The following is a 27,405-nucleotide window of genomic DNA, read 5'->3' as shown; positions in this document are numbered from 1 at the left end:
CTCCTTCTCCCTTCCCTCTTTCCCTCCCCTCCCACCCCTGGGATCCCTGGCGGAGTGTGCGTGTGTGGGAGCGCGAGAGCCCCCCACAGCCACCCCTTGGGGCGCACGGCTGCAGTTAGGGTGAGGGTCCCAGTGCGCAGGCGCGCTCCCGTTCGCGGTCCCCAACGGACGCACCCGCGGCGGGAACGAGAAGGGGCCACCCGTGTGAGGTAGGGGTCTTAAGAGGAAATTGGCCGAGAAGATCAGTGAGGCGAGAGGACTCGTCTGATCAGGAGATCAAACGATCAAGAAAGGGGATTCCCTCTTGAGCGAAGGGGCTTTGAGAAGTGAGAGTTCGGGGAGCAGATTCAGTGAGGGGGTTTAGTCGGGGATAGTTGTACTGGGGTCCAATGGAAGTAAAGAACCTGTCGGAAAGCCAAGGTGATTTGTAGAAGGCACGGGGTCCTGCTATGGAGAGTGCAAGAGCTTTGGAAAGAAGGTTGCCTGAATCAGTGGGTTTGCTCGTGTGTATACTGGGACAACAGGCATTGCAGTGTGTTGTGGGGATTAAATGACACAATGAATATTCTTTATTTAGCACAGTGTTCCGTATGTGGTAATGCTCAATTAGCATGCATTGCTGTCATCAGTATTATGAGAGGAGGTAGAAGAAAAACAGAAGGGCAGCAGTGAGGCTGTAGTGTGGAGGTGTCAGAAAGAAAAAGGTAGAGAGGGTGAAGAACAACCAGAAATGGGATGGAATTTCCATGATGGGAGATAGTTTGGGTTCAGGGGAAGTAGGTGAAAGAAATGGCCAAGAAAGTCTTTTAGAAAGGAGACTTTGTGACCATGATAGGAATAGGGGATGTGGGGGAACAAGCCAGCCCCTTCTCTGAAGGGCGGCCCTAACTACATCTCTCAGGCCCTCATCTGTCAACTGGAGAAAGACTGCTTTTTCAGTGCCTCTGGGCTACTCTGCTTAGCTGAGGGGTAAGGATTGGACATTTCTTATTCAGAGCCCTAGAAAAGGTTCAGGTTTCCTTTTAAGATGTCACAGGAGATACGTTGTTTGTTTCAGAATTATAGAGAGAAGGTTAGGGGCAGTAAGACTTTTTGGATTTGGTCTGAAGAACAGGTTAATAGGTCTCTGATCAGAAGTCAGTTACATCCCTCCAGACTTTTCTTATCTATACCTCTAGGGATGAGTTAGGCCCAGGGAAGCTCCCATATTTGGGGAGCTTGTGTACAGAGTTGCCTTAAGTGATGGTGCTTCCAGATTAGATCCAGTAGAAAGCAGGACCCTGGGCATTGCTGCTTGGGGACCCTCTCTGTGACCTCTAGTAAACTTGTTGCTTATACAGCCAAGAGATTAATTCAGGCCTTCCTTCTGACCACTGCCCTCTCTTCCTAGGCTTTGGGCACCACCAGAAGAAGATGTCTCTGCCACCTGCTTACTCTTCCTGAACCTCCAGGTTTCTGCCACACTGCCCCATGGAGGATGTGCCCACCTCACTCAGCTGCTGTGACTGTCAGCACCACTTTTCTAGTGTCCTGGAACTGTCAAAACACCGTGAACTGCTCCATCCATCCTCCAACCAGGACAGTGAGGAGGTTGATAGCATCCCTCAGCCCTACCGCTGTCAGCACTGTGGGCAGGGCTACCATCACCCAGGAAGCTTGGTCAACCACCACTGTACCCATGAAACTGGCCTTTTCCCCTGTACCACCTGTGGCAAGGACTTCATCAATCCCATGGCCCTCAAGAGCCACATGAGGACTCATGCTCTTGAGGGAAGCCCCAAGGAAGCCACTCCACGCCTCCAGGGGGAGACAGTGTCTACTGACTCTTGGGGCCAGAGGTTTGGCCATGGGGAAAGCTGGGGGAATCAGAAAAAACATGCTGAAGAGACATCTGGCTGTGAATCTGGGCCTGACCCCAGGGCAGCTCTGGACACCTGGGAAGATCCACCCATCAGACAAAGAGAAGACTGGGAAAGCCAGCCAAATCCTGAGGAGGGTGCAGAGGGCTGGGGATCCATCACCAATTCTGCCAGAGCCCCACTGCTCTCCACTCCAGCCAGCAGCCTCCTTAGCAATTTGGAACAGTATTTGGCTGAATCAGTGGTGAATTTCACAGGGGGTCAGGAGCCCACCCAGTCCTCTCCTGCTGAGGAGGAACGGCGGTACAAGTGTAGTCAATGCGGCAAGACTTATAAGCATGCAGGGAGCCTCACCAACCACCGCCAGAGCCATACCCTGGGCATCTACCCTTGTACCATTTGCTTTAAGGAGTTCTCTAACCTCATGGCTCTGAAGAACCACTCCCGACTCCATGCCCAATATCGGCCTTACCAATGTCCCCATTGCCCCCGTGCCTTTCGGCTCCCCCAAGAGCTGATGGAACACCAGCAATCCCATGAGGGAGAAAGACAGAAGCAGTTGTGGGAAGAGAAAGGGATGCCCACCACCAATGGGCACACAGACGAGAGCAGCTGGGATCAGCTCCCTAGTACACCGATGCTGAATGGCTCTGGGGAACTCAGCGTCTCTGGGGAGCTGGAGGACAGTGGGCTGGAGGAGTACCGACCTTTCCGCTGTGGGGACTGTGGCCGTACTTACCGCCATGCTGGGAGCCTTATCAATCATCGCAAGAGCCACCAGACAGGTGTCTATCCTTGCTCCATCTGTTCCAAGCAGCTGTACAATGCAGCTGCTCTCAAAAACCATGTGCGGGCTCATCACAGACCCCGGCAAGGAGCTGCAGAGGATGGGCAGCCATCCAAGCTGCCACCTCCTTTGCCTCTGACGGAGACCACCCACAAAGAAAGAGAGGTTCCCACCACCACCCTGGACCACCGCCCCTATAAGTGCAATGAATGTGGTCGGGCTTACCGCCACCGGGGGAGCTTAGTGAACCACCGCCACAGCCATCAGACAGGAGAGTACCAGTGCTCACTCTGTCCCCGCAAGTACCCCAACCTTATGGCCCTACGCAACCACGTGCGGGTCCATTGCAAGTCTGCTCGTCGCAGCACAGGCCCAGGGGCTGAGGGTCCCCCCAGCCACCTCAAGGTGGAGTCTGACTCAGTGGGAGCAAAGGCAGCCCCATGTACAGTTCAAGAGACTGGGTGCAAACATGAAGAGGCGGTCACTGATGTCCCCCCAGCAGCAGATACGACAGCACCACAGATACGCAGCATGTGTGGGACGCTCTTTGAAGAACCTGAGAGTCTTGAGCATCACAGCCGGACCCATGGAGAAGGGGGGAATAGCAAGACAGAGGCCAGGGTGTCACCTCCTCGGGCATTTGCCTGCCGAGACTGTGGAAAGAGCTATCGCCACTCAGGCAGCCTTATCAATCACAGGCAGACCCACCAGACAGGGGACTTCAGCTGCGGGGCCTGCACCAAGCACTTCCACACCATGGCTGCCATGAAGAACCATTTACGACGCCACAGTCGGCGGCGGAGCAGGCGCCACTGGAGGCGGACTGGCAGTGCTGGGGGTGGGGGAGAAGCCCAACTCCCTTCAGGTGGGAACTGGGCCCAGGAGTTGGTAGAAGACAATGAGGGCCTGGACTGTCCCCAGGGCCCTTCAGAGGAAAGTCCTAGTGGAGCTGAAAGCAACTTGGACAGTGATGGGGGCTCTTTGCAGGCTCATGCTGAAAGAGACAAATGTGGGCCTGAAAGGGATGAGGCCTGTTTCCAGGGTGATAAAGAGAGCAGAGGTCCTGAGGAAGGACTAGAAAGGAAGGAGGCCTGCTTTCTTGACAACTTGGAAATGCCAGGTGATGAGGAAAGCAATGGGACACGCTTCTGTGATGGCCTCCCTGGGGTGGATGAAGACCAGAAACCAGCCCCTGGCCAGCCCAGCTCTTCCCACTCTGTTGAAGCTGTCACTAGCTGGCAGGCTGAGGTCTCCCACACGTGTTCTGACTGTGGGCATTCGTTCCCCCATGCCACTGGCCTGCTGAGCCACAGGCCCTGCCACCCACCAGACATCTATCAGTGCTCCCTCTGCCCGAAGGAGTTTGACTCTCTGCCTGCCCTGCGCAGCCACTTCCAGAACCACAGGCCTGGGGAGGCAGCCCCAGCACAGCCTTTCCTCTGCTGCCTCTGTGGCATGATCTTCCCTGGGCGGGCTGGCTACAGGCTTCACCGGCGCCAGGCTCATGACTCCTCTGGCATGACGGAGGGTTCAGAGGAGGAGGGGGAAGATGAAGCAGCAGCAGTGGCAGCCTCCACCCATAGTACCCCACTACAGCTCTCAGAAACAGAGCTGTTGAATCAGCTGCAGCGTGAGGTGGAGGCATTGGATGGAGCCGGTTATGGGCACATCTGTGGCTGCTGTGGTCAAACCTATGATGATCTAGGGAGCCTGGAGCGTCACCACCAAAGTCAGAGCTCTGGGAACACGACAGACAAGGCTCCCAACCATTTGGGAGAGTCAGGTGATACCTCAGAAACTGTTGCAGATGGCATCTTTGAGGGCACAGTGACTTCTCTCCCTGCAGAAGGTGGAGACACAAAGTCTGGAGAGGGAGTAGGTGCCCCTGTTGCAGACAGGCTCTGCATGCAGGGTGGGGAAAGTTCTCTCGAGGATCAGCCCCGCCCCTTCCGCTGCAATCAGTGTGGCAAAACCTATCGCCATGGGGGCAGCCTAGTGAACCATCGCAAGATCCACCAGACTGGAGACTACATCTGCCCTGTCTGCTCCCGCTGCTACCCCAACCTGGCTGCCTACCGCAATCACCTGCGAAACCACCCGCGCTGCAAAGGCGCTGAACCCCAGGTGGGGGCCGTCCCAGAGGCGGGAGGCAGCAGTGAGCCCCAGAATGTGGCAGAGGAGGGGCTGGGGCAGGCAGAAGTGGAGAAGCTCCAAGAGGAACTTAAAATAGAGCCCTCAGAGGAGATGGCAAGGGTGAAAGAAGAGACATGGAAGGAGACCACTCTGAAGGGGGAGGAGATGGGACTGAGGTTGGAGACTGCAGAGAAGGGCTGCCAGACTGAGGCCAGTTCTGAGCGGCCCTTCAGCTGCGAGGTATGTGGCCGGTCATACAAGCATGCCGGCAGCCTCATTAATCATCGGCAGAGCCACCAGACTGGCCACTTTGGCTGCCAGGCCTGCTCCAAAGACTTCTCAAACCTCATGTCCCTCAAGAACCACCGGCGCATCCATGCAGATCCCCGGCGTTTCCGCTGCGGGGACTGTGGGAAGGCGTTCCGCCTGCGGAAACAGCTGGCTAACCACCAGCGGATCCACCTCGAGCGGGGTGGGGGTGGGGGCACCCGAAAACTAGCTCGGGAAGATTGGCCCTTCCGGTGTGGGCAGTGTGGGCGGAACTACCGCCATGCTGGCAGCCTCCTGAACCACCGGTGCAGCCCTGAGACAGGCCAGTACAGCTGTCCCACCTGTCCCAAGACCTACTCCAACCTCATGGCCTTGAAGGACCACCAGAAGCTACACTCAGAGAGCCGGCGACGGCGGCGAGCAGGGCGGTCCCGGCGGGCAGCTGTCCGCTGCGCCCTCTGCGGCCAGGGCTTCCCTGGCCGGGGTTCTCTGGAGCGGCACTTGCGAGAGCATGAGGAGGAGACCAAGAGTGGTCAGGGAGGTCCTAGTGGCGCAGAGGGCAGCAAGGGGAACCTCACTGATGACAAGGGACTAGAGGACAGATCTGGTGATACTGAGTCAGTTCCTCAGCTGCAGTATGGAGCCATGAGGCCAGGGGAGCAGAGTCATAGCCCCATCAGGTCAGCAGGCTCAGAAATCACAGAGCCAGTATCCTGGGGCATGGGGCAAATAGATGGATGGCAAGGAGACCGAGGACCCGTGAATCATGATGGGGATTGGGTTCCTCGGGGTCATGTACTGACCAAGCCAGAAGATGAGTCAGTAGACAGTGTCCCCATAAGTTCTTGCCACCTTGGCAACAGCCAGCCCAATGGACCTAGTCATGTGGATAGCTGGGACAATAGAGACAGCACCCCTCAGCTCGAACCAGAGAGCCACCCCTTTTCCTGCTGCCATTGTGGTAAGACCTGCCAGTCGGAAGGCCCCTTGAACCACCACACCCATGAGGCAGACTGCCACTATTGCCTGCACTGCTCCAAGAAGTTCTTGAAGCCTATGGCTACTGAGAGTCACAGCCACAACCACATATCTTCCCAGACCTTTGCCTGCCCCAACTGTGGCCAAACCTTTCAGTTCCAACATGAACTAGCCAGCCACCTGCAAACTCATGCCAAGGGCCTTAATCAGGTACCACCCCTGGTAGAGGAGGCCAGAGGCCCCAAAGCTGGGACTGTGGAGGATGAGGTAGATCTCGCTGGTCAAGGGAAAGCCCAGAAGGTCCCAACAGATCCCCCCAGGGCCCCAGGAGAGAATACTGAGAGAGCTAAAGCAGGGCAGGAAGTCAAGTCCACAGTGGGTGGAGATGAGGAACGGCCCTTCCGCTGTGCCCAGTGTGGGCGTTCATACCGCCATGCTGGTAGCTTGTTGAACCACCAGAAGGCCCACACCACTGGACTCTATCCTTGCTCCCTCTGTCCCAAACTTCTACCCAACCTGCTTTCCCTTAAGAACCATGGCAGGACCCACACGGACCCCAAACGCCATCGCTGCAGCATCTGTGGCAAGGCCTTCCGGACAGCTGCCCGCCTGGAGGGCCATGGGCGGGTCCATGCACCCCAGGAGGGGCCCTTCACCTGCCCCCATTGTCCCCGCCATTTCCGCCGCCGCATCAGCTTTCTGCAGCACCAGCAGCAGCACCAGGAGGAACGGACAGTGGCCAACTCTGGTACGGGGATATGAATGGGCAGAGGATTGAAGGATCCCAGAGGAGGTGGGCATACAGTGGAGGGCAAAATCTGGCCCCAAGGTAGTGGGAAAGCAAGGAGTGAGAGGAAAGGGTCCTATGGGTTCCAAGAGGTGACCAGAAGCTTGGGTATGGAATGAAAACTAGTTTGAAGATACTGCCCTTTGAGTGGTCTAGATCTGAACCCCTGGGTCAGGTAAATAGATAGCATGATGGGATGGGAGAAGGAGTGGGCAGGGGCAGAGGCCGCTGCCTGGGCTCCTCTGCTGTGCCTGAGCCAAAGAGGAGTCTTTGTTTTGGGAGGGAAGGCAGCTGGGTACCATCTAGCTACTACATCTGGAAACCCTCCTGACCCAGCCAGTAATGATTCCCAGAGGAAAAGATTATCTAGGTTCAACTCTTTCCTAGAGTAGGCAGGGAGTCAGGGAATGAGGAATGGGTTGAGGGAGGCACCCCCAGACTGGACTTCGTGGCTTCGGTGCTGACTTGGCCAGAGAAGCTAGGCCAATGAATGGCCCCCAGCTCCCTGTCCCTATTTTCCTGCATCTGGTCTCTGCTTCCCCTCTACTTTTCTTGGAAACTAGACCTTTGGTCCTTTCCTATCAGTATTGCCTCATGTCTCTTCTCTTTATTCAACCCTTTTCTCTATCTGCTGTTTATGTCCTTTTCTGGATCCAACCAAACCACCCTTTCTACCTGCACACCCCCTACTGCCAGCACACCTTTAACTGGAGGGCTGAGTCACAGGTGATGGTTTCTTTGAAGCCAGGCCCAGCTGTAGCAACAACAGTCATTAGCCAGCCCCTATCACCCTTCTCTATCAGGGAATCTCCATGGAGTCACCTCCACCCAGCCAAGCTGGAAGATGAGACTGTGGGACAGCCTATTCCCTCAGCAAGCGCTGGGCTTGCTCACTTCACCTCCTCTAGAGATCTCCCAGAACCCATTCCATTTAGTGGCCACCAAGGATGGGTGTCCTGAGATGGCGGGCCCTTGACCAGAAATTGTCAGGGAAGGAGGGGATGGTGGCTGAGGTTCCCCTAAGAGAGCTGATGAGATGGCGTTCAAGATAAAAGATTTCTTGCAACCTTAAGGGAATGAGTGAGGAACCAGTTAGCCAAGTATGGGAAACTCATTGGAAGTCTAAGGGCTATAGGGCTCTCATACAGGTTCTTTGGGCCATGGGCAGGGCTGGGGAGGGGAGTACCAGCTGTATGGAGTGTGCCCCCTCAGTAACTTCTCTCTCTCCAGGAGCCTCAGAGGCACCAGCAGCGGGCCTGTCATTGCCCCCTCCACCCACCCCCACGACCCCACTTCTGGACCCTTCACCCCAGTGGCCTGCAGATCTCAGCTTCTCCCTCTGAACTTCAATCCTCCAAAGATCAATACAGGGCAAGAGTGCAGGTTGCAGGGCAAGGTTTGACCTCCATGTTCTACTCAGGAGTAGTTTGGGCATCCCCATCTCTTCTCCTCTCCCCTTGCAAAGAAGACCCAGATCTGGCTTCTTTCCTGAGCAGGGGGTGAGGTGTTCCTCATGTCCCTGTCCTTGAAGGGCCTCCTTCCCTAGCCTTTGTCACCATGCAATTCATTATGATCGTCCTGCAAGAAACCTGGTGCCAGGGCCTGCCGGCCACCCTCACCAACCAGATTCCAACTCCAGGGAGGTAGATTCAGAAAGAGCCAGGGATAGGAATGTTGCCTGTGGAGAGGGGAGGGGGGCTTTTGCTACAATTTGTAACTTATTTTCTAAAGTCTATTTTGTAACAATTTATTTAAGTTTAAAAAAAGGAAAATTGCACCACCATCCCTCCTCCCCCCCAAAAAAGAAAATTTTCCAAGTATGTGGCTGGTGTGATTCTATGTGAGGGGATGAAGAATAGGGAAAACTGGGACGCCTGCGTCGGAGAGCAGAGCTGAGAGTGGGGAGCATCTACAGATGGCATCTCCCTGTCCTGCAGGGGAGGAGACGGGGCAGCTGCCAATCCAGGCAGGCTCCTTCCCAGAGCCCACTGGGCTTTTGGGCCTGCCCAGCACCTGGAATTGTGTGTGTGTGTGGGGGGGGGGAAATGGAGAGGGGCAGAGGCAGTGATGTGTTTGCAGCATCCCAGAGCCACCTGTCAACAGTCAGCTGGTTGGCCTGTGGGAGAGGAAGAGGTGGGTGGTGGCCTCCTCACAACTCTCCTCCTGGAAGGAGGAGGAAGGAGGTGCTGCATAGCCCCCATGATGGATGAGGAAACAGGTTCAAGAGGTTGAGAGGTCTGTTCCAAGTCACACAATGATAGACAGAATCTGAATTTAGATGGGTCTGTACTGCTCCACCCCACTCAGTGCATCTAGAGGTGACTCAGATAGATCTTTCTAGACAGAGAGAGGGGTCTGGAGAGGGGAGAGTCAGCAGAAGGCCCCAGGGCCACATACTTATATTGGCCAGGCAGCTTCCAGGCTCGGGCTCGGGCTCGGGCTCCTCGGAGAAGTAGACCTGCCAGTCCAAACTGCTGACCCAGTTTTCATAGGTGGGGAGCGCTGTGAAGGCTGCAGGCCGTGCGGGGCCTTGGCAGGCATCTCCAAAGCTGTGTAGCCCAGCCAGGAACCATGTGCCCCTCACCTCATGCACCAGTGGTGCCCCAGACAGGCCCTGCCAGGGGTCAGGTGACACTGGGTGACTTCCTCTTAGCCCTAAGCAGTTGTGAGGGGCAGAAGGGGCTAGGGTGCCAGTTGGCAGAAAGGCTGAACTTGAGGTGAGAGCAGGCCTTGTACATGAGCTGCAGGCTGAGGATGCCAGGGGACTGGGGTAAGGTTTGGGGGACTGGAGCTTACCTCACAGCGGGGCGGCTCACCCACAACACTGGTACACACCATCCCTGGCAGAATGGGGATGCCATCGCTCCCAAGGGCAGTATGCAGCCGGCTGCAGGCCCTAGGCCCCAGGAGGGTGACAGGCACTGTCTGAGGGGAGCTGGTGCCTGTGGTGGGGGGAGGGAAAGACCCGACTGCCCCAGTGGCCTCTAGGCTGGATGGGTAACTGCTGGTGGCCCTGTCCTATATACCTGCTCCTTGGGCCAGCCCCAAGACCCAGCCACGTTCCCCATCAGGCAGGCGATGGTCAGCATAGGGCAGGCAGAGGGGCCGCAGGCTGGGGCCTAATGTCACAGGCTGGGCCAGCAACAGGAGGGCCACATCATAGCCCCCCTCTGGGTGGGTGTAAGCCCCATGCAGGATGAGTTGCTTTAGGCTGTGCTCCTCTGGTCCGGCCGCCAGCCTTATGCTCCATTCCTCTGGGCTCTGCCTCCTGTGCAGAGACAGTACTGACAGCATTGGGCGGCGGGGGTGGGGAAGCGGGGGTACAAAGGTGAGGGAGACAGGGCTCACCCAATGAAGCAGTGGGCAGCAGTCAGCACCACTTCCTCTGACACCAGGGCTCCACCACAGGCCAGCTTCCCCTGGTGCTTCAGCCTGGCATCCCAGGGCCATGGGGAGGAGGCTTCTGCCTGGGGACCTCCTCCCCTCAAGGATCCACAAGCTGAAACAGATGGATTACCATCTGCCTTCTTGCTAAGTGCTTCCCACATACTATCAAATCCTCACAACAACCTTGTAAGTTGAATATTGTTACCCTTGTAACCAAAGTTCCCGAAAGGTGAAGTAGCTCAGTAACTACAAGTAAGTAGCAGATTGGATATTCAAAAGCCAGGGCCTAAGCTTTTAACTGACGATTTGGCCTCAAGGGAGTGGCCTGCTAATCATCCCTCTGCCCCACCTGTCTGCACCCCTCCGGGCTTGGACTGGCTCCAGAATTCCTGGCTTACTAGGGCTTCTCTTACCATCAAGACATAGCTTCCTTCCCAGGAATTATTTTGCATGCAATTTGCGTGTTAATCACTTATGCAAGAATTCTGAGTGGGAGCCCTGCCCTGTCCAATCTCACTGGGTCCTTGCTTGGAAACTTGCAGCAAGGCCCCAAAACCTTCAGCTAGATCACAGGTCCCTCTTCTTACCTAAACTCCAAACCCATAAAGTTCTGAAACATCTCAGCCCTAAATGGGGCTGTTCCCATCCTAGGAACTCAGGGGTGGGCCTTAAAAGCCCCCTAATTAGCATATGGTAGTTAGTGGATTCCCTGAATCAATTCTCTATTGCGAGCTGAAATTTGTTTCACTGTGGCTTCCACCTGCTGCCCAGAAGTCCTCATGCAGGCCTGGCTGTCCCCACGTATCACACTCTTAACAGCCTCTGCGCATACCTACACAGCTGTCCTCATCACTGATCTGCAAGGCCTCTGGGTTCTGGGCCAGAAAGGCTGCGCCCCCAGCGCGAGCCTGCAGCCAGGAGCTGTGGGCAGCCGTGTCAGTCAGCAGCACAGGAGTGTCTTCCTGGGCACAGCTTGATGTGAAGCTGATGATCCCAGCCTGAACCCAGTGTCCATCGGGCTCATGGCACAGCACGGGACCCCCAGAATCTCCCTGAAGCAGGCATTGGGGTCAAGGACAGATACCTGAGCCCAGCCCTGGGCAGACATCCTCTGCAGCCCTTCCACCCATCCCTGCGGATTGAGCACCCAGCCCAAAACCAGGCCCCCTCTGCTTCCTTCCCCTCGCATCCCCTTCAGACCTGGCAGGGCCCCTGCACCCCGGGCTGGGCACCCCCACACAGCATCCCAGGCCGGGCTGGGCTGGCCAGCAGCCGCTGGTGCAGCCTGTTGTAGAGACAGTTACATGTGGGGCGGCTGATTAGACGCAGGCGCAGATTCCGTAGGGTCCTGGGAGCTGGAAAAAGACGGTGTTGGGGTTGGAGTCTGGGCTCTGGGGAACAAGGAAGACTAGAAGCAGAGACAGTTGGCAGCTGAGGCTGTGTGACCTTGGGCAAGTGGACTGCCTCTTTGGGCTTCAGCCTGGGATAGCACTTACCATCATTAATGTCCTGATCCCAGCCAGTGGCCCAGCAAGAGGTCCCAAAGGGGAAGCGATGGGCAGGTGTGGGCAAGCAGAGGGGTGTGTGGGCTGTGGGGTGGGCGAGCCGTAGCAGGGCCAGGTCTGAGCCCTGGCTGTAGTGGTTGTAGGCCCTGGGAAGCTGCAGAGAAGTCACCCCAACCTCCTCAGCCCCAGGGCTCAGCCCCTCACGCTGCAGAGAGCCCAGAACAACTGACCAGGAGCTCAGTTCTGTCACTGCCGCTCTGGAAAGAGAGGGACAAGGCCCAGGCATGGAGTGCAGAGGGGGACAGTGCACCATGGAAGACAACAAGGTAGGTGAACGGACAAATATCATCTGTGGCTTTAAGCAAGGTCTTTCCTTCTCCCAACCTGATTCTCTTTTTTAAAGCTTCTACCATGAAGGCTGTTAAGAGCAACTTGATAATAAGTACTTGGCATATAGCATAGTCTCAGTAAACAGTCCTTTGTTTTTCTAAGGGCAGGGATCAGTACTATGGAGTTTGGGGACACATCACCCACCCCCAAAGTCAGAAGCCCTGTCGGACCCCAGCCACAACTCACTTTTCAAAGCAGTGGGCAGCAGTGAGAACCCAGGTGTCCGCCACCAGGGAGCCACTACAGACGTGGACCCCCTGCCTCCTCACACTGGCCTGCCACGGCCACTCGCCAGGCCCTGTGTTGCCCTCCTGAGGTTCAGGGGGGCCAGGGCCACGCTGCCCACAGGCTGTAGAGAGAGGTGGGTCAGGATAGCAGTCCCCAATCCTGTCCTCACCCAAGGTCCATCCAGACCCAAGTAAGGCCCAAGCCCCATGTCCCCAGAGCTTACCACGCTGAGCTGCTTGAAGTCCTGGGAAGAGAGAGAAACAGGTGAAACTTGGGGGAGCCTTACCTGCCTGGCCCAGCTTTGGTGGAGGGGACAGGTTGGGGGATAGGCCCTGGGCCCTTGCCTATGACTCTGTGGCTTCCTCACCAGCCCCTCCCAGAATGAAAATATTTATATGTGGTCCAGGAACAGCTTTTATTGGAACCTACTCAGAGCATATGCTCAGTAATTAACTCTCCTCCCTCAGCTGTGCTCAGCACTCCAGGCCTGAGGAGCAGGGCCTGGGGTTCAGCTTGGGACCAGGCCAGCCCTCCTTCACGCTGCAGAACCCCAACTCCTGCCCCCGCCACTGAGTCAGGAGGCAGCCTGTGTGTGTGGAGAGCATTAGCTTAATTGTGCCCTCAGCCATGGAGGCCTAGGAGGAAGGATTAGAGGCCTGCGTCATGTCCACCCATTTTGACGACTCAGACTCCCCCACCTTTCCAGAAACTGCCAGACTCAACCAAAGAGTCTCCTGCCCTGCCTCTTCCCCATAATAGGCACACATAGACACACCCACTGAACATCTGAGCCAGGAGAGATGGGACAGAAGGAAAGGCTGGGAGACTGAGGCTAAAGGGCCTCAGAACTTGCGTAAGGTCTTGCTGGAAGTAGAGGGGCAGATGGGCACAGGGAACACACAGGCGCTGACAGCCCTGCAGACAGACTCCTCCAGCCCAAGAATATCACACCCATTTTGACACAGACAGCCACACAGATGTCCCCACACACAGCCAGACACAGTATATCACCACAGGCGGATTGTCACCCACAGGCAGGCTTCCTCACACACACCAAGCTGCAGGGGCTGCTGGGCAGAGGGTGGCCCCTGAACCCCCACCACCCCACTCCCCCACCCACTCAAACACAGGTGGCTCACCCTCTATGAGGACCACGGCTCCCAGGATCAGCAGCCCTGGTCCCCAGCTCTGCTTCATGCTGCTCCGGGCTACTCTGCCGCCTGTGCTGTGGTTCTCAGAGAAGCCACCTGGGTCTCGATAGCTCCACCTCTGCTCCGCCCCCAGTTGGCTAGGAGTCAGGTGTCATTGCTTTTCCTGGGCTGGAAGGAAGCCAGTAGCTCCTGGTTCTGGGGCTGTGGCTGTGTGACCCTGGGCTGTTCACCACCCCTCTCTGGGCCATGGCCATGAACTCACAGACTGAGTTCAAATGCCAGTTACCCCACTTACTACTTGAGTGACCTTGGACATTTAGCCGGTCTGTGCCTTGTCTGAAAAACTCAGAAAATTTTAATTTAAAAACATTTAGACCAGAGCCTGGCACAGATTCAACCTCTCCCAGCATGGAAGCTCTCTCCTGTAACTAAAGGACACAATGGCAGGCCCTCCCCGATCTCACTTTTCATTTCCAAGTGGATTTCACATACCTTCTCCCATCTTGCTTCAGATACAGTGAGTATCTGAAGGGCTGGCAGTCAAGGGGCCAGGGCTCTGCTACTTGCTAGCCGAGAACTGGCAAATCTCAATACCTCTCTGGGCCCGCCACCTTCCCAGCAGGCAGGGGTACAGTCGTGCCCACCTTTCTCACAGGTGTCAGAAGACTCAATCAGGAGGGAAGAACATTCAGGGTGCATTCTTTTCCTGTTCCTGACGTCTAACTCCGGCCAGCCCAGACTGTTCAGGAACCCTGACCCCAACACAGACGCTGCAGCCAGATGGCCCTGGTGGATTAAAACCCTGAGGGCTTCCCAACCCCCTTCCAGACACTAGCTGTGTGATCTTAGGCAAATTACTTAGCTTCTCTGTACCTCAAGTTTCCTCATCAAGACAGGGATAATAAAAGTACCTACCTCATACAAATTGCTATAAGGATTAAATGAGTTAACACATGTCATGTTCTTAAACAGTGCTTGGCATGCAGGTAAGTGCTTAGTACATATTAGGAAAAACAAATCAAAAACACCTGTCCCTGGCCCTTCAGAGCTGCCAAGACTGTCTTGGGGTGGTAGATAAGGCAGTCAGAAGGGTTAAGGTTACACTATGAAAAGAACTTCCCAGCACACATGCATAGAACCAGAAGGGCAGCTTGTTCCTGCAAGTGCATGCTTGGCCCTCACAGGAGAGTAGGACTGGCTCCTGTGGGCAGCAGCGGGCTGCCAGCCTGTTTCCTGGGGCTGGGGGTGCCCCAGTCTTACTGACTCCACATGCTGGAGAAGGAATTAACCACCCTTCCCAAGCAGACCCTCCGCTCTCCCTCCAACTCATATCCTTCCAGTCCCAGAGGAGGCAAGAATTAGGGCCCGTGGCAGATAGGTGGCTCAGACTTAACCAATTTAAGAAATTTTATTGCTCAGAACCTTCCTTCCTTGGGCAAAGGCAGGAGCTTTGGAAATCAATCCTTGGGGCAGAGCCAGAGGCACTAGGTGGAGGAAAGAGTTTGGCGCATTTGGTCCATTGTCCTGTGTTGGGAGTATGGTGGAGGTGGGCTGTAGACTCCTCCAGGACCCAGACGTGCTCCCCTTTGGCAAGGCTGACACACCAAAGCAGAGCATAAGAGGTCAGTGAGGGCTCAATGCCCCTTGACCTTGCCCTGGGGTCTCTGGACCTCCCGGAAGCTGAGCACCATCAGGCCCACATTGATGGCATAGGTAGTGATGCAAACAATGCAGAAATCATAGAGCACAAAGAACAGGATCCAGGCCAGGTAGAGAGAACCAGCGAGAGACAACAGGGAACTCAGCAACAGCAGAATAGATACCCAGCGGCCCCGGAGGCAACCTGCAAGGAAGAAAAGGGTCAAACATGGGCTTCAGGGACAAGCCACCTCTAGAAATTGCCATGACTTTGGTGCCACCCAGACAGCAGAGGCTGCTAGGGAAATCTCTAAAATAAGAGGGTCTGACAGGCCCCATCAAGGCCTTGGTTTTCTTATCCGTTCAGTGATCCCTGGGACACAAATAGTGAATTTTCCTACTGAAATTTCATCTACATGAGATGAAAGACACACAGCCCTTAGATTCCCCCCAAGAAAAGAACTCCCCAGTCTTTCCAACAAAACTGGTGCCCTAGGAAGTGGTTAAGGTGTCCTTCTGGCTCTGACACTTCCAAGACCAAGTGAAAGGCTCCTATTAGTTCCACTCCCCTGTCAGCTCTACGAGCCCCCGAGATTGCAAGGAATGGGGCTGAAGGAAGGGCTGTCATGAAGGGGCAGGGCCAGTTACCTAACAACAGTTGTAGTGTGTAGAAGATGCACCCGAATATGCTGTTGGATTGATTGAAGACACTGTCTGCACCCAGCACTTGTTCCACCAGCCCGAAGCCCCGGCCCCACCTGGTGGAGGGGAAGGCCCAGGTAAGGAGTGTCATCAACCCAGTGCCCTGGGCCCTGTCCTGGAGGGGTGATTTCCAAGAAGCCACCTGACCCGGCTGGTGTGGCTCAGTGACTGAGCTTAGACCTATGATTCCTGGTCAGGGCACTTCCCAGATTGTGAGCTCACCCCCAGCAGGCAGCCGATCCATGATTCTCTCTCATCATTGATGTTTCTGTATCTATCTCCATCCTTTCCTCTCCGAAACCAATTTAAATAAATATATATACTTTAAAAAAAAAAAAATAGAAGCCACCTGGGCTGTCCTCCTTCCCTATGTCCCCATTTCCCTACCCAGCTTGAGGCCAAGGGTCGATGACCTCCTGGTGAAGCTTCCCTTTGCCACGTCAGGAGTCCATGTGTTTGCTCCTATCTTCCCCCATTCCCAGGCCAGGCCTGGCCAAGGTTCCCCCTTAGGTCCCTCTTTTCATCCTAGACCTTCAATAATTCTTAAGATGGCATGGTGGGATATAACAGTTGACCTTGCTTTACAGAGTTATCAGAGACGGGGAATCCGGGGTAGAATCTCTCTGGCCTAGACCCCTAATTCTCCAGCTCCCTGGCAGCCCATTGCCTCCTCTGTATTCGGTCATCCCACTAACCCCAGGCCCTCAAGCATAGCCAGACCTGGCCACCTTATCCCCAGGCATGGCCATCCTCATGACCAGCATGGGTCCCTACACATTACCTCCCTCTCCTGCCGGGTCACCGTTATTCCTTGGAATCCAGATCCACATGCTACTCCCAGGAATAACCATAGTCCCCAGCAATATCTGCCCCCCTCCACATCCCGCCCCTCATTCCTATCTCGGACACACCCAATTCGCTGGGCAGTGTCCCCTGGAGAAGCCGGTCTCCATGCATCTGCTTCCTGGCACGACAATCCCAGACTCCAGAACCATCTAGCAATCTGGCCGCCATGCACATCTGGTTCCCATGCACCGCTCCCGCGAACAGCCCGGTGCCCCGAGCCTTCCACTCCCACGCGCACCTGGAGGAGAAGACGCGCGAACAGCTGATGGCGGTGCCCACATCGCAGAGTGCGCGGTAATCCTGGTCCCGGGCGCGCGCCGCCTTCACGTGCAGCGCGTAGAGAGAGAGCACTAAGCCCGAGAGGCAGAGCGCCAGCCGCACCCATCCGGGGTTGCGCCAGGTAGTGCCCATGTCTCGGTGTCCCGCTCGAGGCGCCAGCGGAAAGAGAACCAGCCACGGAGCAGGGGCGGGGCAAGATGTGGCCACACCCTCCCTGCCCGTCTGCGCGAGGGCTGGCTAGGTCTTAAACTCCCGGATCCAATTGGGTTTTCCTAGGACTGGATAGGCTTGCTGGCGAGGTAGGAAAACAGCAAGGAATGCTGGGACTGGAAAACCAGATTAAAGGTCCTTACGGACTACATGGCCTGCCAGGCATTCTAGGAGTTGTAGTCCAAGCGGCCGCAGTGCCTCAAGGGAAATGGAGTCTCCGGAGTTTTAAAAAGTACACACGTATATCAATTATAGCTAACGGTATATAGCGGTAACTCTATGAGAGTGGTCGGCAAACTGCGGCTCACGAGCCGCATGCGGCTCTTTGGCCCCTTGAGTGTGGCTCTTCCACAAAATACCACGGCCTGGGCGAGTTTATTTTGAAGAAGTGGCGTTAGAAGAAGTTTAAGTTTAAAAAATTTGGCTCTCAAAAGAAATTTCAATCGTTGTACTGTTGATATTTGGCTCTGTTGACTAATGAGTTTGACGACCACTGCTCTATGACAAGCCCTGTTCTAAGCATTGGAACATCCAGGACCTAGAGGCCAGCGGATCAGGAAATCCAGCGAGTAGTGTGATCCGATCAAGAACCAAGCATTTTCCCTAAAATTATTTCAGATACTATTAAGACAATAAGATCCTTAGTTTGCTCAGCAATCCCTCCCTGCCTCACCAGCGCCTCGTGCCGGCTGCTCTCTCTTTTTCTCTCCTTAAATTCCCAGTTATCACCTCACCACACCCTTGATGGTAACCTAACCTCGTTCTACAGTATAGTGGCGCCCGCCTGGCTAACCCTAAGCTCAGGTCAATCCAATAGTCCCTCCTTTCAAGGCTGTCGGTGGCCTAGCGGAACTCCCCTTCACAGCTATCGCATTTATACCCATCGCTGCTATACCTCTCCTTCCTTCTCATCTGCATTGAACTGTGCTTCTCTTTCCTATTTTAGAAACAGCAGCAAATTTTCTTTTACATTCAAGTATTTGGGAGGATTTTACACTCTCAGCCTCTATTTATTCACTCCTTCCTTGCTGCCCAGGACACCATAAACTAGCTCCTGCCCCCAGAACTACCCCAACTAATGGCTGGTGTCATCAGGACACTAAATCCAATGGGTATTTTTTCAATTCTTATCAGGCTTGACCTCCCAACAGCATTAGTCACTCTAGTGCACTTCTTCCGGGGAACGCTCTCTTCCTTTGGCTTTTGTGACATGTCACTCTTCTGCTTGCCCTCCTCCTTTTCCTTGCTGCTCCTTCTCAGGCCCACTCCTCTTCTTCCAGACAGCATGGTTGGCAGAGGAACAACCACCACAAACATCCATGTCCTAATCCCTGGGACCTGTGAATATGTAGGTTACATAGTAAATGGGAATTAAGGTGGAAGATGGAATTAAGGTCACTAAAATGCTGATTTTAAAACAAAGAGATTATCCTGTGGGTCCAATGTAATCACAAGTGTTCTTTAAAGTGAAAAAGGGATGCAGAACAAGAAAGTCCGAGGGAGGTGTGACTATAGAAGAAAGGCACAGTGAGATGCAATGTTGCTGGCTTTGAAGATGGAGGAATGGGGTCATGGGCTAAGGAATATGGGTGGCTTCTAGAAGCAGGAAATGGCAAAGAAATGGATTCTACCCTAAATTCTCCAGAAAGGAACTGTTGACATCTTGGTCTTAGCCCAGTGAGACCCCTGTCAAACTTCTGAACTTAAAGCTGTAAAATAATAAGTTCATGGTATTTTAAGCCACTAAGTTTATGGTAACTTGTTACAGCAGCAATAGGAAACTAGTACAGAGGACTAGGACTTAGGTCTGACCTCTTTCCACAGTCTCCTGGAGTCCCTGTCATCTATGGCTGGTTTCCTCCAGGATGAGTGCTCACGCGGGAGCAAGATGGAAACCACAACGTCTTTACCACTTAGCTTCAAAAGTCACACTGTCATTTCTACCTCATTCCATTGGGACAGGTCAGCCCTACTCAGTGTGAGAAGAGACTACAGAGTGGTATGAATACCAGGAGGTGGAAACCACAGAGGACTTATTGCTGTTCAACAAGTCACTACAGCCCTGACCGGTTTGGCTCAGTGGATAGAGCGTCAGCCTGCGGACAAAGGGTCCCAGGTTCGATTCTAGTCAAGGGCATGTACCTTGGTTGTGGGCACATCCCCATTAGGAGGTGTGCAGGAAGCAGCTGATAGATGTTTCTCTCTCATCGATGTTTCTAACTCTGTATCCTTCTCCCTTCCTCTCTGTAAAAAATCAATAAAATATATATTTTTTAAAAAGTCACTACAGCCGAGGCCGGTTTGGCTCAGTGGATAGAGCGTCGGCCTGCGGACTGAAGGGTCCCGGGTTCGATTCCGGTCAGGGGCATGTACCTTGGTTGCGGGCACATCCCCAGTCGGGGGTGTGCAGGAGGCAGCTGATTGGTGTTTCTCTCTCATCGATGTTTCTGGCTCTCTGTCCCTCTCCCTTCCTCTCTGTAAAATATCAATAAAAAAAAAAAAAAAAAAAAGTCACTACAAAAATAATGCTTTAAAGCAAGCATGTCAAACTTGTGGCCCGCAACGAATAATTTTGCAGCCCAGCCAATATAACAGTATATAAGAAACATTTTAATAAAAATTTCGTAACTTAATTTTTACAATATCCTGTTATACATTTTATATATATATATAAAGCTAAGTGACCGACCGTCCATCTGTCTGACTGACTGGCCAGCTGGTACATATGATGTGCACTGGCAATTAAAAATAAATGTTGACTTGTGAATGCGTGATACATATAAAGCTCTCAGAATGGATATTATTGAAATCCCCTGTGAAATGATTTGTAATGGATCTATTATTGAAGCTACATTTGGAAATAGTATATCCATAGATAATATTAAAAATATATCTAAACATGCAATTCTTTGTCAAAAAAAATGAGCATGTTCATAAATTAAAGAAATTTTGGATATACTCGATGGAGATTTTCACACCTATTTGAGTGATGATTCCATCGATTCATCGGATGATGCCGAAAACGAAAATCTTCCCATTGAATTTCTTAGTGGTATTACTTCTTCGGGAATGCCGTGTCATAAATTAAAATTGAAAGTGGGTGCAATCATCATGCTACTGAGAAATCTTAATAGTAAATGGGGTCTTTGTAACGGTACTAGATTTATTATCAAAAGATTGCAACCTAACATAATCAAAGCTGAAGTATTAACTGGATCTGTGGAGGAGAGGTTGTTCTGATTCCAAGAATTGATTTGTCCCTGTCTGACACTGGCCTCCCATTTAAATTAATTCGAAGACAGTTTCCCATGATGCCAGCATTTGCAATGACTATTAATAAATCACAGGAAAAACTCTAGACAGAGTAGGAATAGTCTTTTTTTTTTTTTAATATATATTTTATTGATATTTTACAGAGAGGAAGGGAGAGGGATAGAGAGCTAGAAACATCGATGAGAGAGAAACATCGATCAGCTGCCTCCTGCACACCTCCCACTGGGTATGTGCCCGCAACCAAGGTACATGCCCTTGACCGGAATCGAACCCGGGACCCTTGAGTCCGCAGGCCGACGCTCTATCCACTGAGCCAAACCGGTTTCGGCTGGAGTAGGAATAGTCTTACCTGAACCCATTTTCGGCCATGGTCAGTTATATGTTGCTTTATCTCAAGTTCGAAGAGCGTGTGACGTTAAAGTTGTAAATACTTCATCACAAGGGAAATTAGTCAAGCACTCTGAAAGTGTTTTCACTCTTACTGTGGTATACAGGGAGATATTAGAATAAGTTTAATCAATTGATCAGTCATTGTTTTTATCAATGTTGTTTTTATATAATATTTTTGTTGTTTTTATATCATGTCTATGTTGTTGTATCATGTTGTTATTGTTTATTAATCAAGTTATATATTATTTTCATATACATTTTGCTAACTTTCTTTCATCTCTGACACTTCTATTATAGAGAAAGGGCGAATAGCGATATTAAAATATTTCTTCTAATTAATTTCCTTTCAATGTACATGAATCTGCACACTGGGCCACTAGTTATTAATAACAAACTACATTGATGCTAATGACTGATTAGTATAATCATGTTGCATTCATTTCCCTTATGTGCCTTACACGCAGGCGCACCATTTCTCTCCACTAATATTAGCAGCGAATATTTTAGCAGCCAATTGCCACATCATTAGTCTTGAACTGACTTGTTTGGTGTGAGCAACAGGAAGTATTTCGCTTTCGGAGAACAAGAAAAATAGGTTTATTTGTGTGACGCTATTAATTGTGCAGGTATTCAGTGTCTGGTAAGTTAATGTGCAAGAAAAAATATTAATTTTTATTAAAATGTTCTATTACTTTATGTTAACGATGACTCATTTATTTCAGCCCTTGGCATTAAGCATGTTTCTATAGAAATCAAGTGGTAGTAAAAATAAACGAAAAATTGCTGACAAATATTGAAATTTCCAAGAAAAGTGGGAATTAGAGTATTTTTGCTGTGAAGTAAAAAATAAAATAATCTGCTTGATATGTAATAATGCTATTAGTGTACCAAAGTTATAACATAAATTAAAATATGATCATTACGAGGGATTAACGAGACAAGAAAAGTTGAAAGAACTCAAGTTGGGACCAAATAAACAACAGTTCATGGTTCCTACAGTATCACAAGAGAGTGAAGCGGTGGTGCACGCAAGCTACGTCTTGTCGGAGTTGATAGCTAAACACTTGAAACCTTTTACTGACGGTGGTTTCATCAAGGAATGTCTAATTAAAGCTGCAGAAATTGTTTGTCCTGGAAATGGGAGGTCTTTTCAAACAATCTCTTTGTCTCAAAATACATTTGCAGAAAGAGTTACTGAGTTGGCCGACAATTTAAGTATTCAGATCAAAGCAAAATCATCTAGTTTCGAAGCTTTTTCCATCACCTGCGATGAGAGTATGTACATTGGAGGTGTAGCTCAAGTAACTGTGTTTCTTCATGCTTGCAATAAAAATTTCAACATTTTTGAGGAATTATTGGAAATAGTACCGATGCATAACACTAGTACAGGACAAGATGTATTTAATTGTGTTTTTAAACTTCTGCAAAAAATACAATCTACCTCTCTCAAAATTAACTTTTGTAGCTACAGATGGAGCTCCTTTGATGACTGGAAACAACAATGGTTTCATGGCATTACTGCAAAAAAAAAACACAAAGTGAAATTTATGACGGATCCAAGACTCATCACACGCATTGCATTATACATCAAGAAGTATTATGTGCAACCCCCCCCAAAAAAAGAAATTAAAAAATAATAATAAACTTAAAAAGGAAAAAAAAAAAGAAGTATTATGCACAAAGGTAATAAACATGGAAAATGTGTTGACACCTATCAAAAAATTATCAATTTCATAAGATCTAGAAGTTTAAGTCAGCCACAGTTCACTGCTTTCTTAAGTGAATTAGACAGCGAATATTCTGGCTTGTCCTACTATACCGAGGTACGTTGGCTATCTTGCTCCAAGGTTCTTAAACAATTCTGGGACTTGAAAGAAGAAATATGTCAGTTTTTAATAACTAAAAATCAAGACACAAGACTGTTTTTTTATTTATATACTAGAGGCCCGGTGCACGAAATTTGTGCATGGGGGTCCCCTCAGCCCAGCCTGCACCCTCTCCAATCCGGGACTCCTTGGGGGATGTCCGGCTGCCGGTTTAGGTCTGATCTGCAGTCGGACATCCCTCTCACAATCCGGGACCACTGGCTCCTAACTGCTCACCTGCCTGCCTGCCTGATCGCACCTAACTGCCCTCCCTGCTGGCCAGATCACCCCAACTGCCCCCACTACAGGTGTAGTTGCTCCCAACTGCCGCCCCTGCAGGCCTGGTAGCCCCATGCAGCCTGCTGCTCTGTCGTTTGGTCATCCCTCACTAACCCCCCTGCCAGCCTGGTCACCCCACACAGCCTGTTCAGTCGTCCATTCGGTTGTTTCAGATGCGATGGTCACTTAGCCTTCTATATATATAAATATATATTTTTTATTGATTTCAGAGAGCAAGGGAAAGATAGAAACATCAATGATGAGAGAGAATCATTGATCGGCTGTCTCCTGCACACCCCCTACTGGGGATTGAGCCTGCAACCCAGGCATGTGCCCTTGACCATAACTGAACCCGGGACCCTTTAGTCAGGCCGCCGCTCTATCTATATCCACTGAGCCAAACCAGCTAGGGCAAGCCTGTTTTTTGACACAATATGGTTGCAAGACTTACTATATGATTTAACTTAAAACTGTGAGGAAAAGATCAGATTATTACAAACATGTGTGACCAAGTCAAAGCATTCAAATGTAAGCTAGTTCTTTGAGAAAAGCAATTGAGCCCTGACCTGTTTGGCTCAGTGGATGGAGCATCAGCCTGCGGACTGAAAGGTCCCACGTTCGATTCCGGTCAAGGGCATGTGCCTTGGATGCGGGCACATCCCCAGTAGGGGGTGTGCAGGAGGCAGCTGAATTGGTGTCTCATTGATGTTTCTGGCTCTCTATCCCTCTCCCTTCATCTCTGTAAAAAATCAATAAAATACGTTAAAAAAAAGAGAGAGAGAGAAAAGCAGTTGAAAAATGAAGATTTAACGCACTTTCCAACATGCAACATGAACAAATCAAGTTTAGGTGAAACTGCATCATATCAAAAATACGCAGAAAAAATTTTAAACCTTAGAACTGAATTTGAAACAAGGTTTGCAGGTTTTAAATTTCTGGAAGACAAGTTTTCTTCTATTTTTTCAATAAATATAGAATCAGTACCTAATCAAATGCAAATGGAGGTAATTGAGATCAGTGTGATTCAGATTTAAAGGCAAAATTCAATGACAGCGTGCCTGAATTTTACAAATATTTACCTAACAGGTTTGAAAATACTCGAAAATTCACATATGAAATTATTTCCATGTTTGGAAGTACTTACTGGTGTGAGCAGTTATTTACAGTTATGAAAGGAAATAAGTCTCCTGTCAGATCCAGAATTAGTGACATTCACCTTGGGTCAGTTTTGAAAGTAATCACTGCGAACAAAATTTCCCCCGAAATAGGAAAGATAGCAGAGAAGAGATGCTAAGTGTCAGGAAGAAAACATTAATTTTATCATTGCTCTTGTTCTTTTTTTTATACTATACTTTAAAAAAATATATTTTTATTGATTTCAAAGAGGAAGGGAGAGGGATAGAGAGATAGAAACATCAATTGATCGGCTGCCTCCTGCACACCCCCTACTGGGGATCGAGGTCGCAACCCAGGCATGTGCCCTTGTCCGGAATCAAACCTGGGACCCTTCAGTCCGCAGGCCGATGCTCTATCCACTGAGCCAAACTAGCTAAGGACTATACTATACTTTTTGAAATAAACCTACGTTTCTATGAAAATTGAAGCTTTTGTTTTTTTGTGGCCCACATAGACTTAAACCTTGTTTATTTGGCCTGTGTTAGCCTTTGAGTTTGACATGCTTGGTGTAAAGCAATAACAATTATTTTAGGTTATCTCACAGTTTTCAGGGGTTAGGAATTTGGGGAGAGAATTTTGTCTGGCAGTTCTGGCTCACATAATTGCAATCAGATGATGGCTATGCTGGAACAATGGGAGACTAAAGCAGCTGAGGGAGAACCTAGCAGCTCTCTCTCTTCTTGTGGTCTCAGGGTCTATCCATGTGGTCTCTCTGTAGGGGTTAGTTTGAGCTTCCTCATAGCATGGCAGCCTCCGGGCTATAATAGCCAGCTTCCAAAATTGTCCTTAATGATTTCCACCTCCTGGTATCCATACCATCATGTAGCCTCTTCCCACACTAAAGAGGGCTGACCTGACCCAAGAGGGTAAAACAGAAATGACGGTGTGTGACTTTAGAGGGTAAGTTCTAGAGATATTGTGGCCCCCATCATGCTTCCTCTTAGATCACTCATTCTGAGAGAAGCCAGCCACAGATAACAGGAACTTTCTATTCCAATACCTCAGAAAATAAAGCCCAATATTTTTATCATTTTAAAACAAATGTTTATTGAGCACCTGTTATGTGCCAGGGTTAGGGGCCTGGAATAAATCAGTAAAGCAGACAAATATTCATGCTTTGGTCTTACATTTTAGAAAAAGAGAAGAAAATGAGAAATTATATTAAATACATGAAGTATATAGTATCTTGATGGTGCTCAATGCTACGGCTAAAATAAAAAGTAGAGCACAGTCGGGGAGGATGGAGGTTATTGCAATTTTAAATAGGTCAGGGTGTGCTTCCTTCAGTTGACATTTGGGCAAAAGCTTGAAGGACACGAGGGAGTAAGCTATGTAGATATCTAGGGGATGTTCCAGGTAGAGAGAACAGCTAGTGAGAGGCCCCGGGGTGGAATGTGCGTGATACGTTTAGGGAACAACAAGGAGGCCAGTGTGGCTGGAGCCAGGGAGTGTGGGGGGTAAGGACCCAGAGGAAAGAGGAGGTGGGGGAGGAGGTGGAGGGCTTTCTGGGCTTGTTCTCTCATCTGTAAAATGAGCAGAATAATAGTATATATCTCAGAGAGTTGTAATGAAGAGTACATATAAGGCTATTAGAAGAGTGCCTGACCAACTGTATACTCTAAATGAGCACAGTATTCTGGAAGAGGGATCATAGGTTGCGTGTCCAATGTTAGCCGCCGGGAGGCAGCAGAGTGTGGGCCGAGCGCGAGTCCGGTGGGCCCAGTCAAACCCTTGAAGTTCGCGCTGGCCTCCCGCCTCTGTGGCAGCCACAGCTGCCAGTTCTGTATCGGCCCACACAGCGGCTACGTGAGCGCCGAGTTCTGGCACACTGCAAGCACCCCGCTTTGCTTCTCTGCGCACGCTCCTGGTCGGAGAACCCTCCCCTCTCCCTTCTCCCATGGGCTCAAGCAATGCCTGCCTCCGGAGCTGAGTGGCCGCCTGGCTTTTCTCCAGGATATTGCCAGGATGTTGAAAAAGAAAGGGTGGGCCCTAACCGGTTTGGCTCAGTGGATAGAGCGTCGGCCTGCGGACTGAAGGGTCCCAGGTTCGATTCCAGTCAAGGGCATGTACCTTGGTTGCGGGCACATCCCCAGTGGGGGTGTGCTGGGAGTGTGCTGGGGGTGTGCTGGGGGTGTGCAGGAGGCAGCTGATCGATGTTTCTAACTCTTTCTATCCCTTTCCCTTCCTCTCTGTAAAAATCAATAAAATATATACAAAAAAGAAAAAGAAAGGGTGGGAGAGTGTGTGTGCGTGCGAGTGTGTGTATGTGTGTGTGAGAGGGAATGTGTGTGTGTGAATGAGTGTGCGCATGAGAGGGAGTGTGAGTGTGCATATGTGTGTGAGTGTGTGTGTGAGAGTGTGTGTGTGTATGTGTGAGAGAGTGTGTGTGAGCCCCTCCATTTGGCTCCAAAGATATCACGTGCTTCACTTAACCTTTTTTAAAAAAAATTAAAAACTTTTAAATATTTATAAAATACATAACCACGGTAAAGAAAAATCTAGTCAGTACAAGTACACACACACAAACAAGCACACGCACACACACACTGAAGTCTCCCATCATCTCTTGCTTGGAAAAAATAATTGTCTTTTCACTGCTTTCTCTGCCTTTGGTCTCGCCAATCCCCATATTCCCCATCACTACAGCCAGAGGGTTCTGTCTAAGGGGCAAACCTGACAAGTTAAATCTTTTCAGTGGCTTTCTCCCTTCATGATCTGACTCTAGACACCCCATTCACTCCTCTCCTTCCCAGTGTCCACATGGCTGCAGCCATATCCTCAGATTATCCAGCTATTCTCTATCTTGCCATCTTGCCCTTCCCAGTCCAGTTCCCGTGCCTGGCCAATTCCTACTCATGCTGCACCTGTACCAATGTCCCGGTCCCTTTCTGGTGCTCCCTCCACCTCCTGTGCAGCCCCATCACAGCTGACACTGAAACTGTTTCCAGGACAGGCAAGGGTTTTTTATTTGATTCCATACCCGATCTCCCCTCCTGGCACAGAAAAGTCACCCAATTAGTATTACTTGCGGGCATGAATGAATGGTCACGTCTAATACTTTTATAGTGCTAATTCCACGCCTGGCGTTATTCCAGGGACATTCCATATATAAATTCACATAACCACACAACAACCCCAAGGTTGCTACATCCTCATTTTACCAATATGGAAATTAAAGCATTGAGCAGTTTAAGTAACTTGCCTCAGACAGTAAGTGGCTGAGCTGAGGTTTGAACTGGGCAGTCTGGTTTCCGATAAATTGACCAAGAGCT

At 50.9% G+C, this 27,405-nt stretch overlaps 2 protein-coding genes across 4 annotated transcripts; one reads left to right on the top strand and one right to left on the bottom strand.

The window, feature by feature from the left end:
- Nucleotides 1-114: 114 nt before the first annotated feature.
- ZNF646 (zinc finger protein 646) lies at nucleotides 115-8,633 on the top strand. Its single transcript, XM_080677921.1, has 3 exons — nucleotides 115-209; nucleotides 1,391-6,775; nucleotides 8,045-8,633. The coding sequence occupies exons 2-3, from the start codon at nucleotides 1,471-1,473 to the stop codon at nucleotides 8,155-8,157; spliced, it is 5,418 nt and encodes a 1,805-aa protein (XP_080534047.1). The 5' UTR covers nucleotides 115-209; nucleotides 1,391-1,470; the 3' UTR covers nucleotides 8,158-8,633.
- LOC308252963 (vitamin K epoxide reductase complex subunit 1) lies at nucleotides 8,542-17,298 on the bottom strand. Of its 3 annotated transcripts, XM_080677922.1 has the most exons (12): nucleotides 16,900-17,207; nucleotides 15,762-15,871; nucleotides 12,548-12,568; nucleotides 12,283-12,445; nucleotides 11,698-11,963; nucleotides 11,402-11,556; nucleotides 11,034-11,253; nucleotides 10,163-10,313; nucleotides 9,841-10,082; nucleotides 9,611-9,756; nucleotides 9,212-9,428; nucleotides 8,542-8,930 (listed from the first exon to the last, which is right to left on the bottom strand). In XM_080677922.1, the coding sequence occupies exons 1-12, from the start codon at nucleotides 17,070-17,072 to the stop codon at nucleotides 8,911-8,913; spliced, it is 1,884 nt and encodes a 627-aa protein (XP_080534048.1). In that variant the 5' UTR covers nucleotides 17,073-17,207; the 3' UTR covers nucleotides 8,542-8,910. The 3 variants fall into 3 exon arrangements, with proteins under 3 accessions (XP_080534048.1, XP_080534049.1, XP_080534050.1); XM_080677923.1 differs by lacking the exons at nucleotides 8,542-8,930; nucleotides 9,212-9,428; nucleotides 9,611-9,756; ... (5 more) ...; nucleotides 12,283-12,445; nucleotides 12,548-12,568 and adding an exon at nucleotides 14,852-15,318 and having other exon boundaries at nucleotides 16,900-17,298; XM_080677924.1 differs by lacking the exons at nucleotides 8,542-8,930; nucleotides 9,212-9,428; nucleotides 9,611-9,756; ... (6 more) ...; nucleotides 12,548-12,568; nucleotides 15,762-15,871 and adding an exon at nucleotides 15,076-15,318.
- Between the last annotated feature and the right edge of the window lie 10,107 nt (nucleotides 17,299-27,405).

Source organism: Plecotus auritus (genome assembly GCF_963455305.1).
Source record: "Plecotus auritus genome assembly, chromosome: 7".
In the NCBI taxonomy this organism is placed as follows: Eukaryota; Metazoa; Chordata; class Mammalia; order Chiroptera; family Vespertilionidae; genus Plecotus; species Plecotus auritus.
The sequence above is the reverse complement of the archived record's forward strand: the minus strand, read 5'-3'. Positions and strand labels throughout refer to the sequence as shown.

What these genes read in the sequence shown, in the direction of transcription:
- ZNF646 (XM_080677921.1), top strand. Translation starts at nt 1,471, where the DNA reads ATGGAGGATGTGCCCACCTCACTCAGCTGCTGTGACTGTCAGCACCAC. An exon ending in ACGGACAGTGGCCAACTCTG is followed by an intron (nt 6,776 to 8,044) that starts GTACGGGGATAT and finishes CTCTCTCTCCAG; the next exon opens with GAGCCTCAGAGGCACCAGCA.
- LOC308252963 (XM_080677922.1), bottom strand. Translation starts at nt 17,072, where the DNA reads ATGGGCACTACCTGGCGCAACCCCGGATGGGTGCGGCTGGCGCTCTGC. An exon ending in GGATCAGGACATTAATGATG is followed by an intron (nt 11,557 to 11,697) that starts GTAAGTGCTATC and finishes GTCTTTTTCCAG; the next exon opens with CTCCCAGGACCCTACGGAAT. An exon ending in GTGAGCCGCCCCGCTGTGAG is followed by an intron (nt 9,429 to 9,610) that starts GTAAGCTCCAGT and finishes GACCCCTGGCAG; the next exon opens with GGCCTGTCTGGGGCACCACT.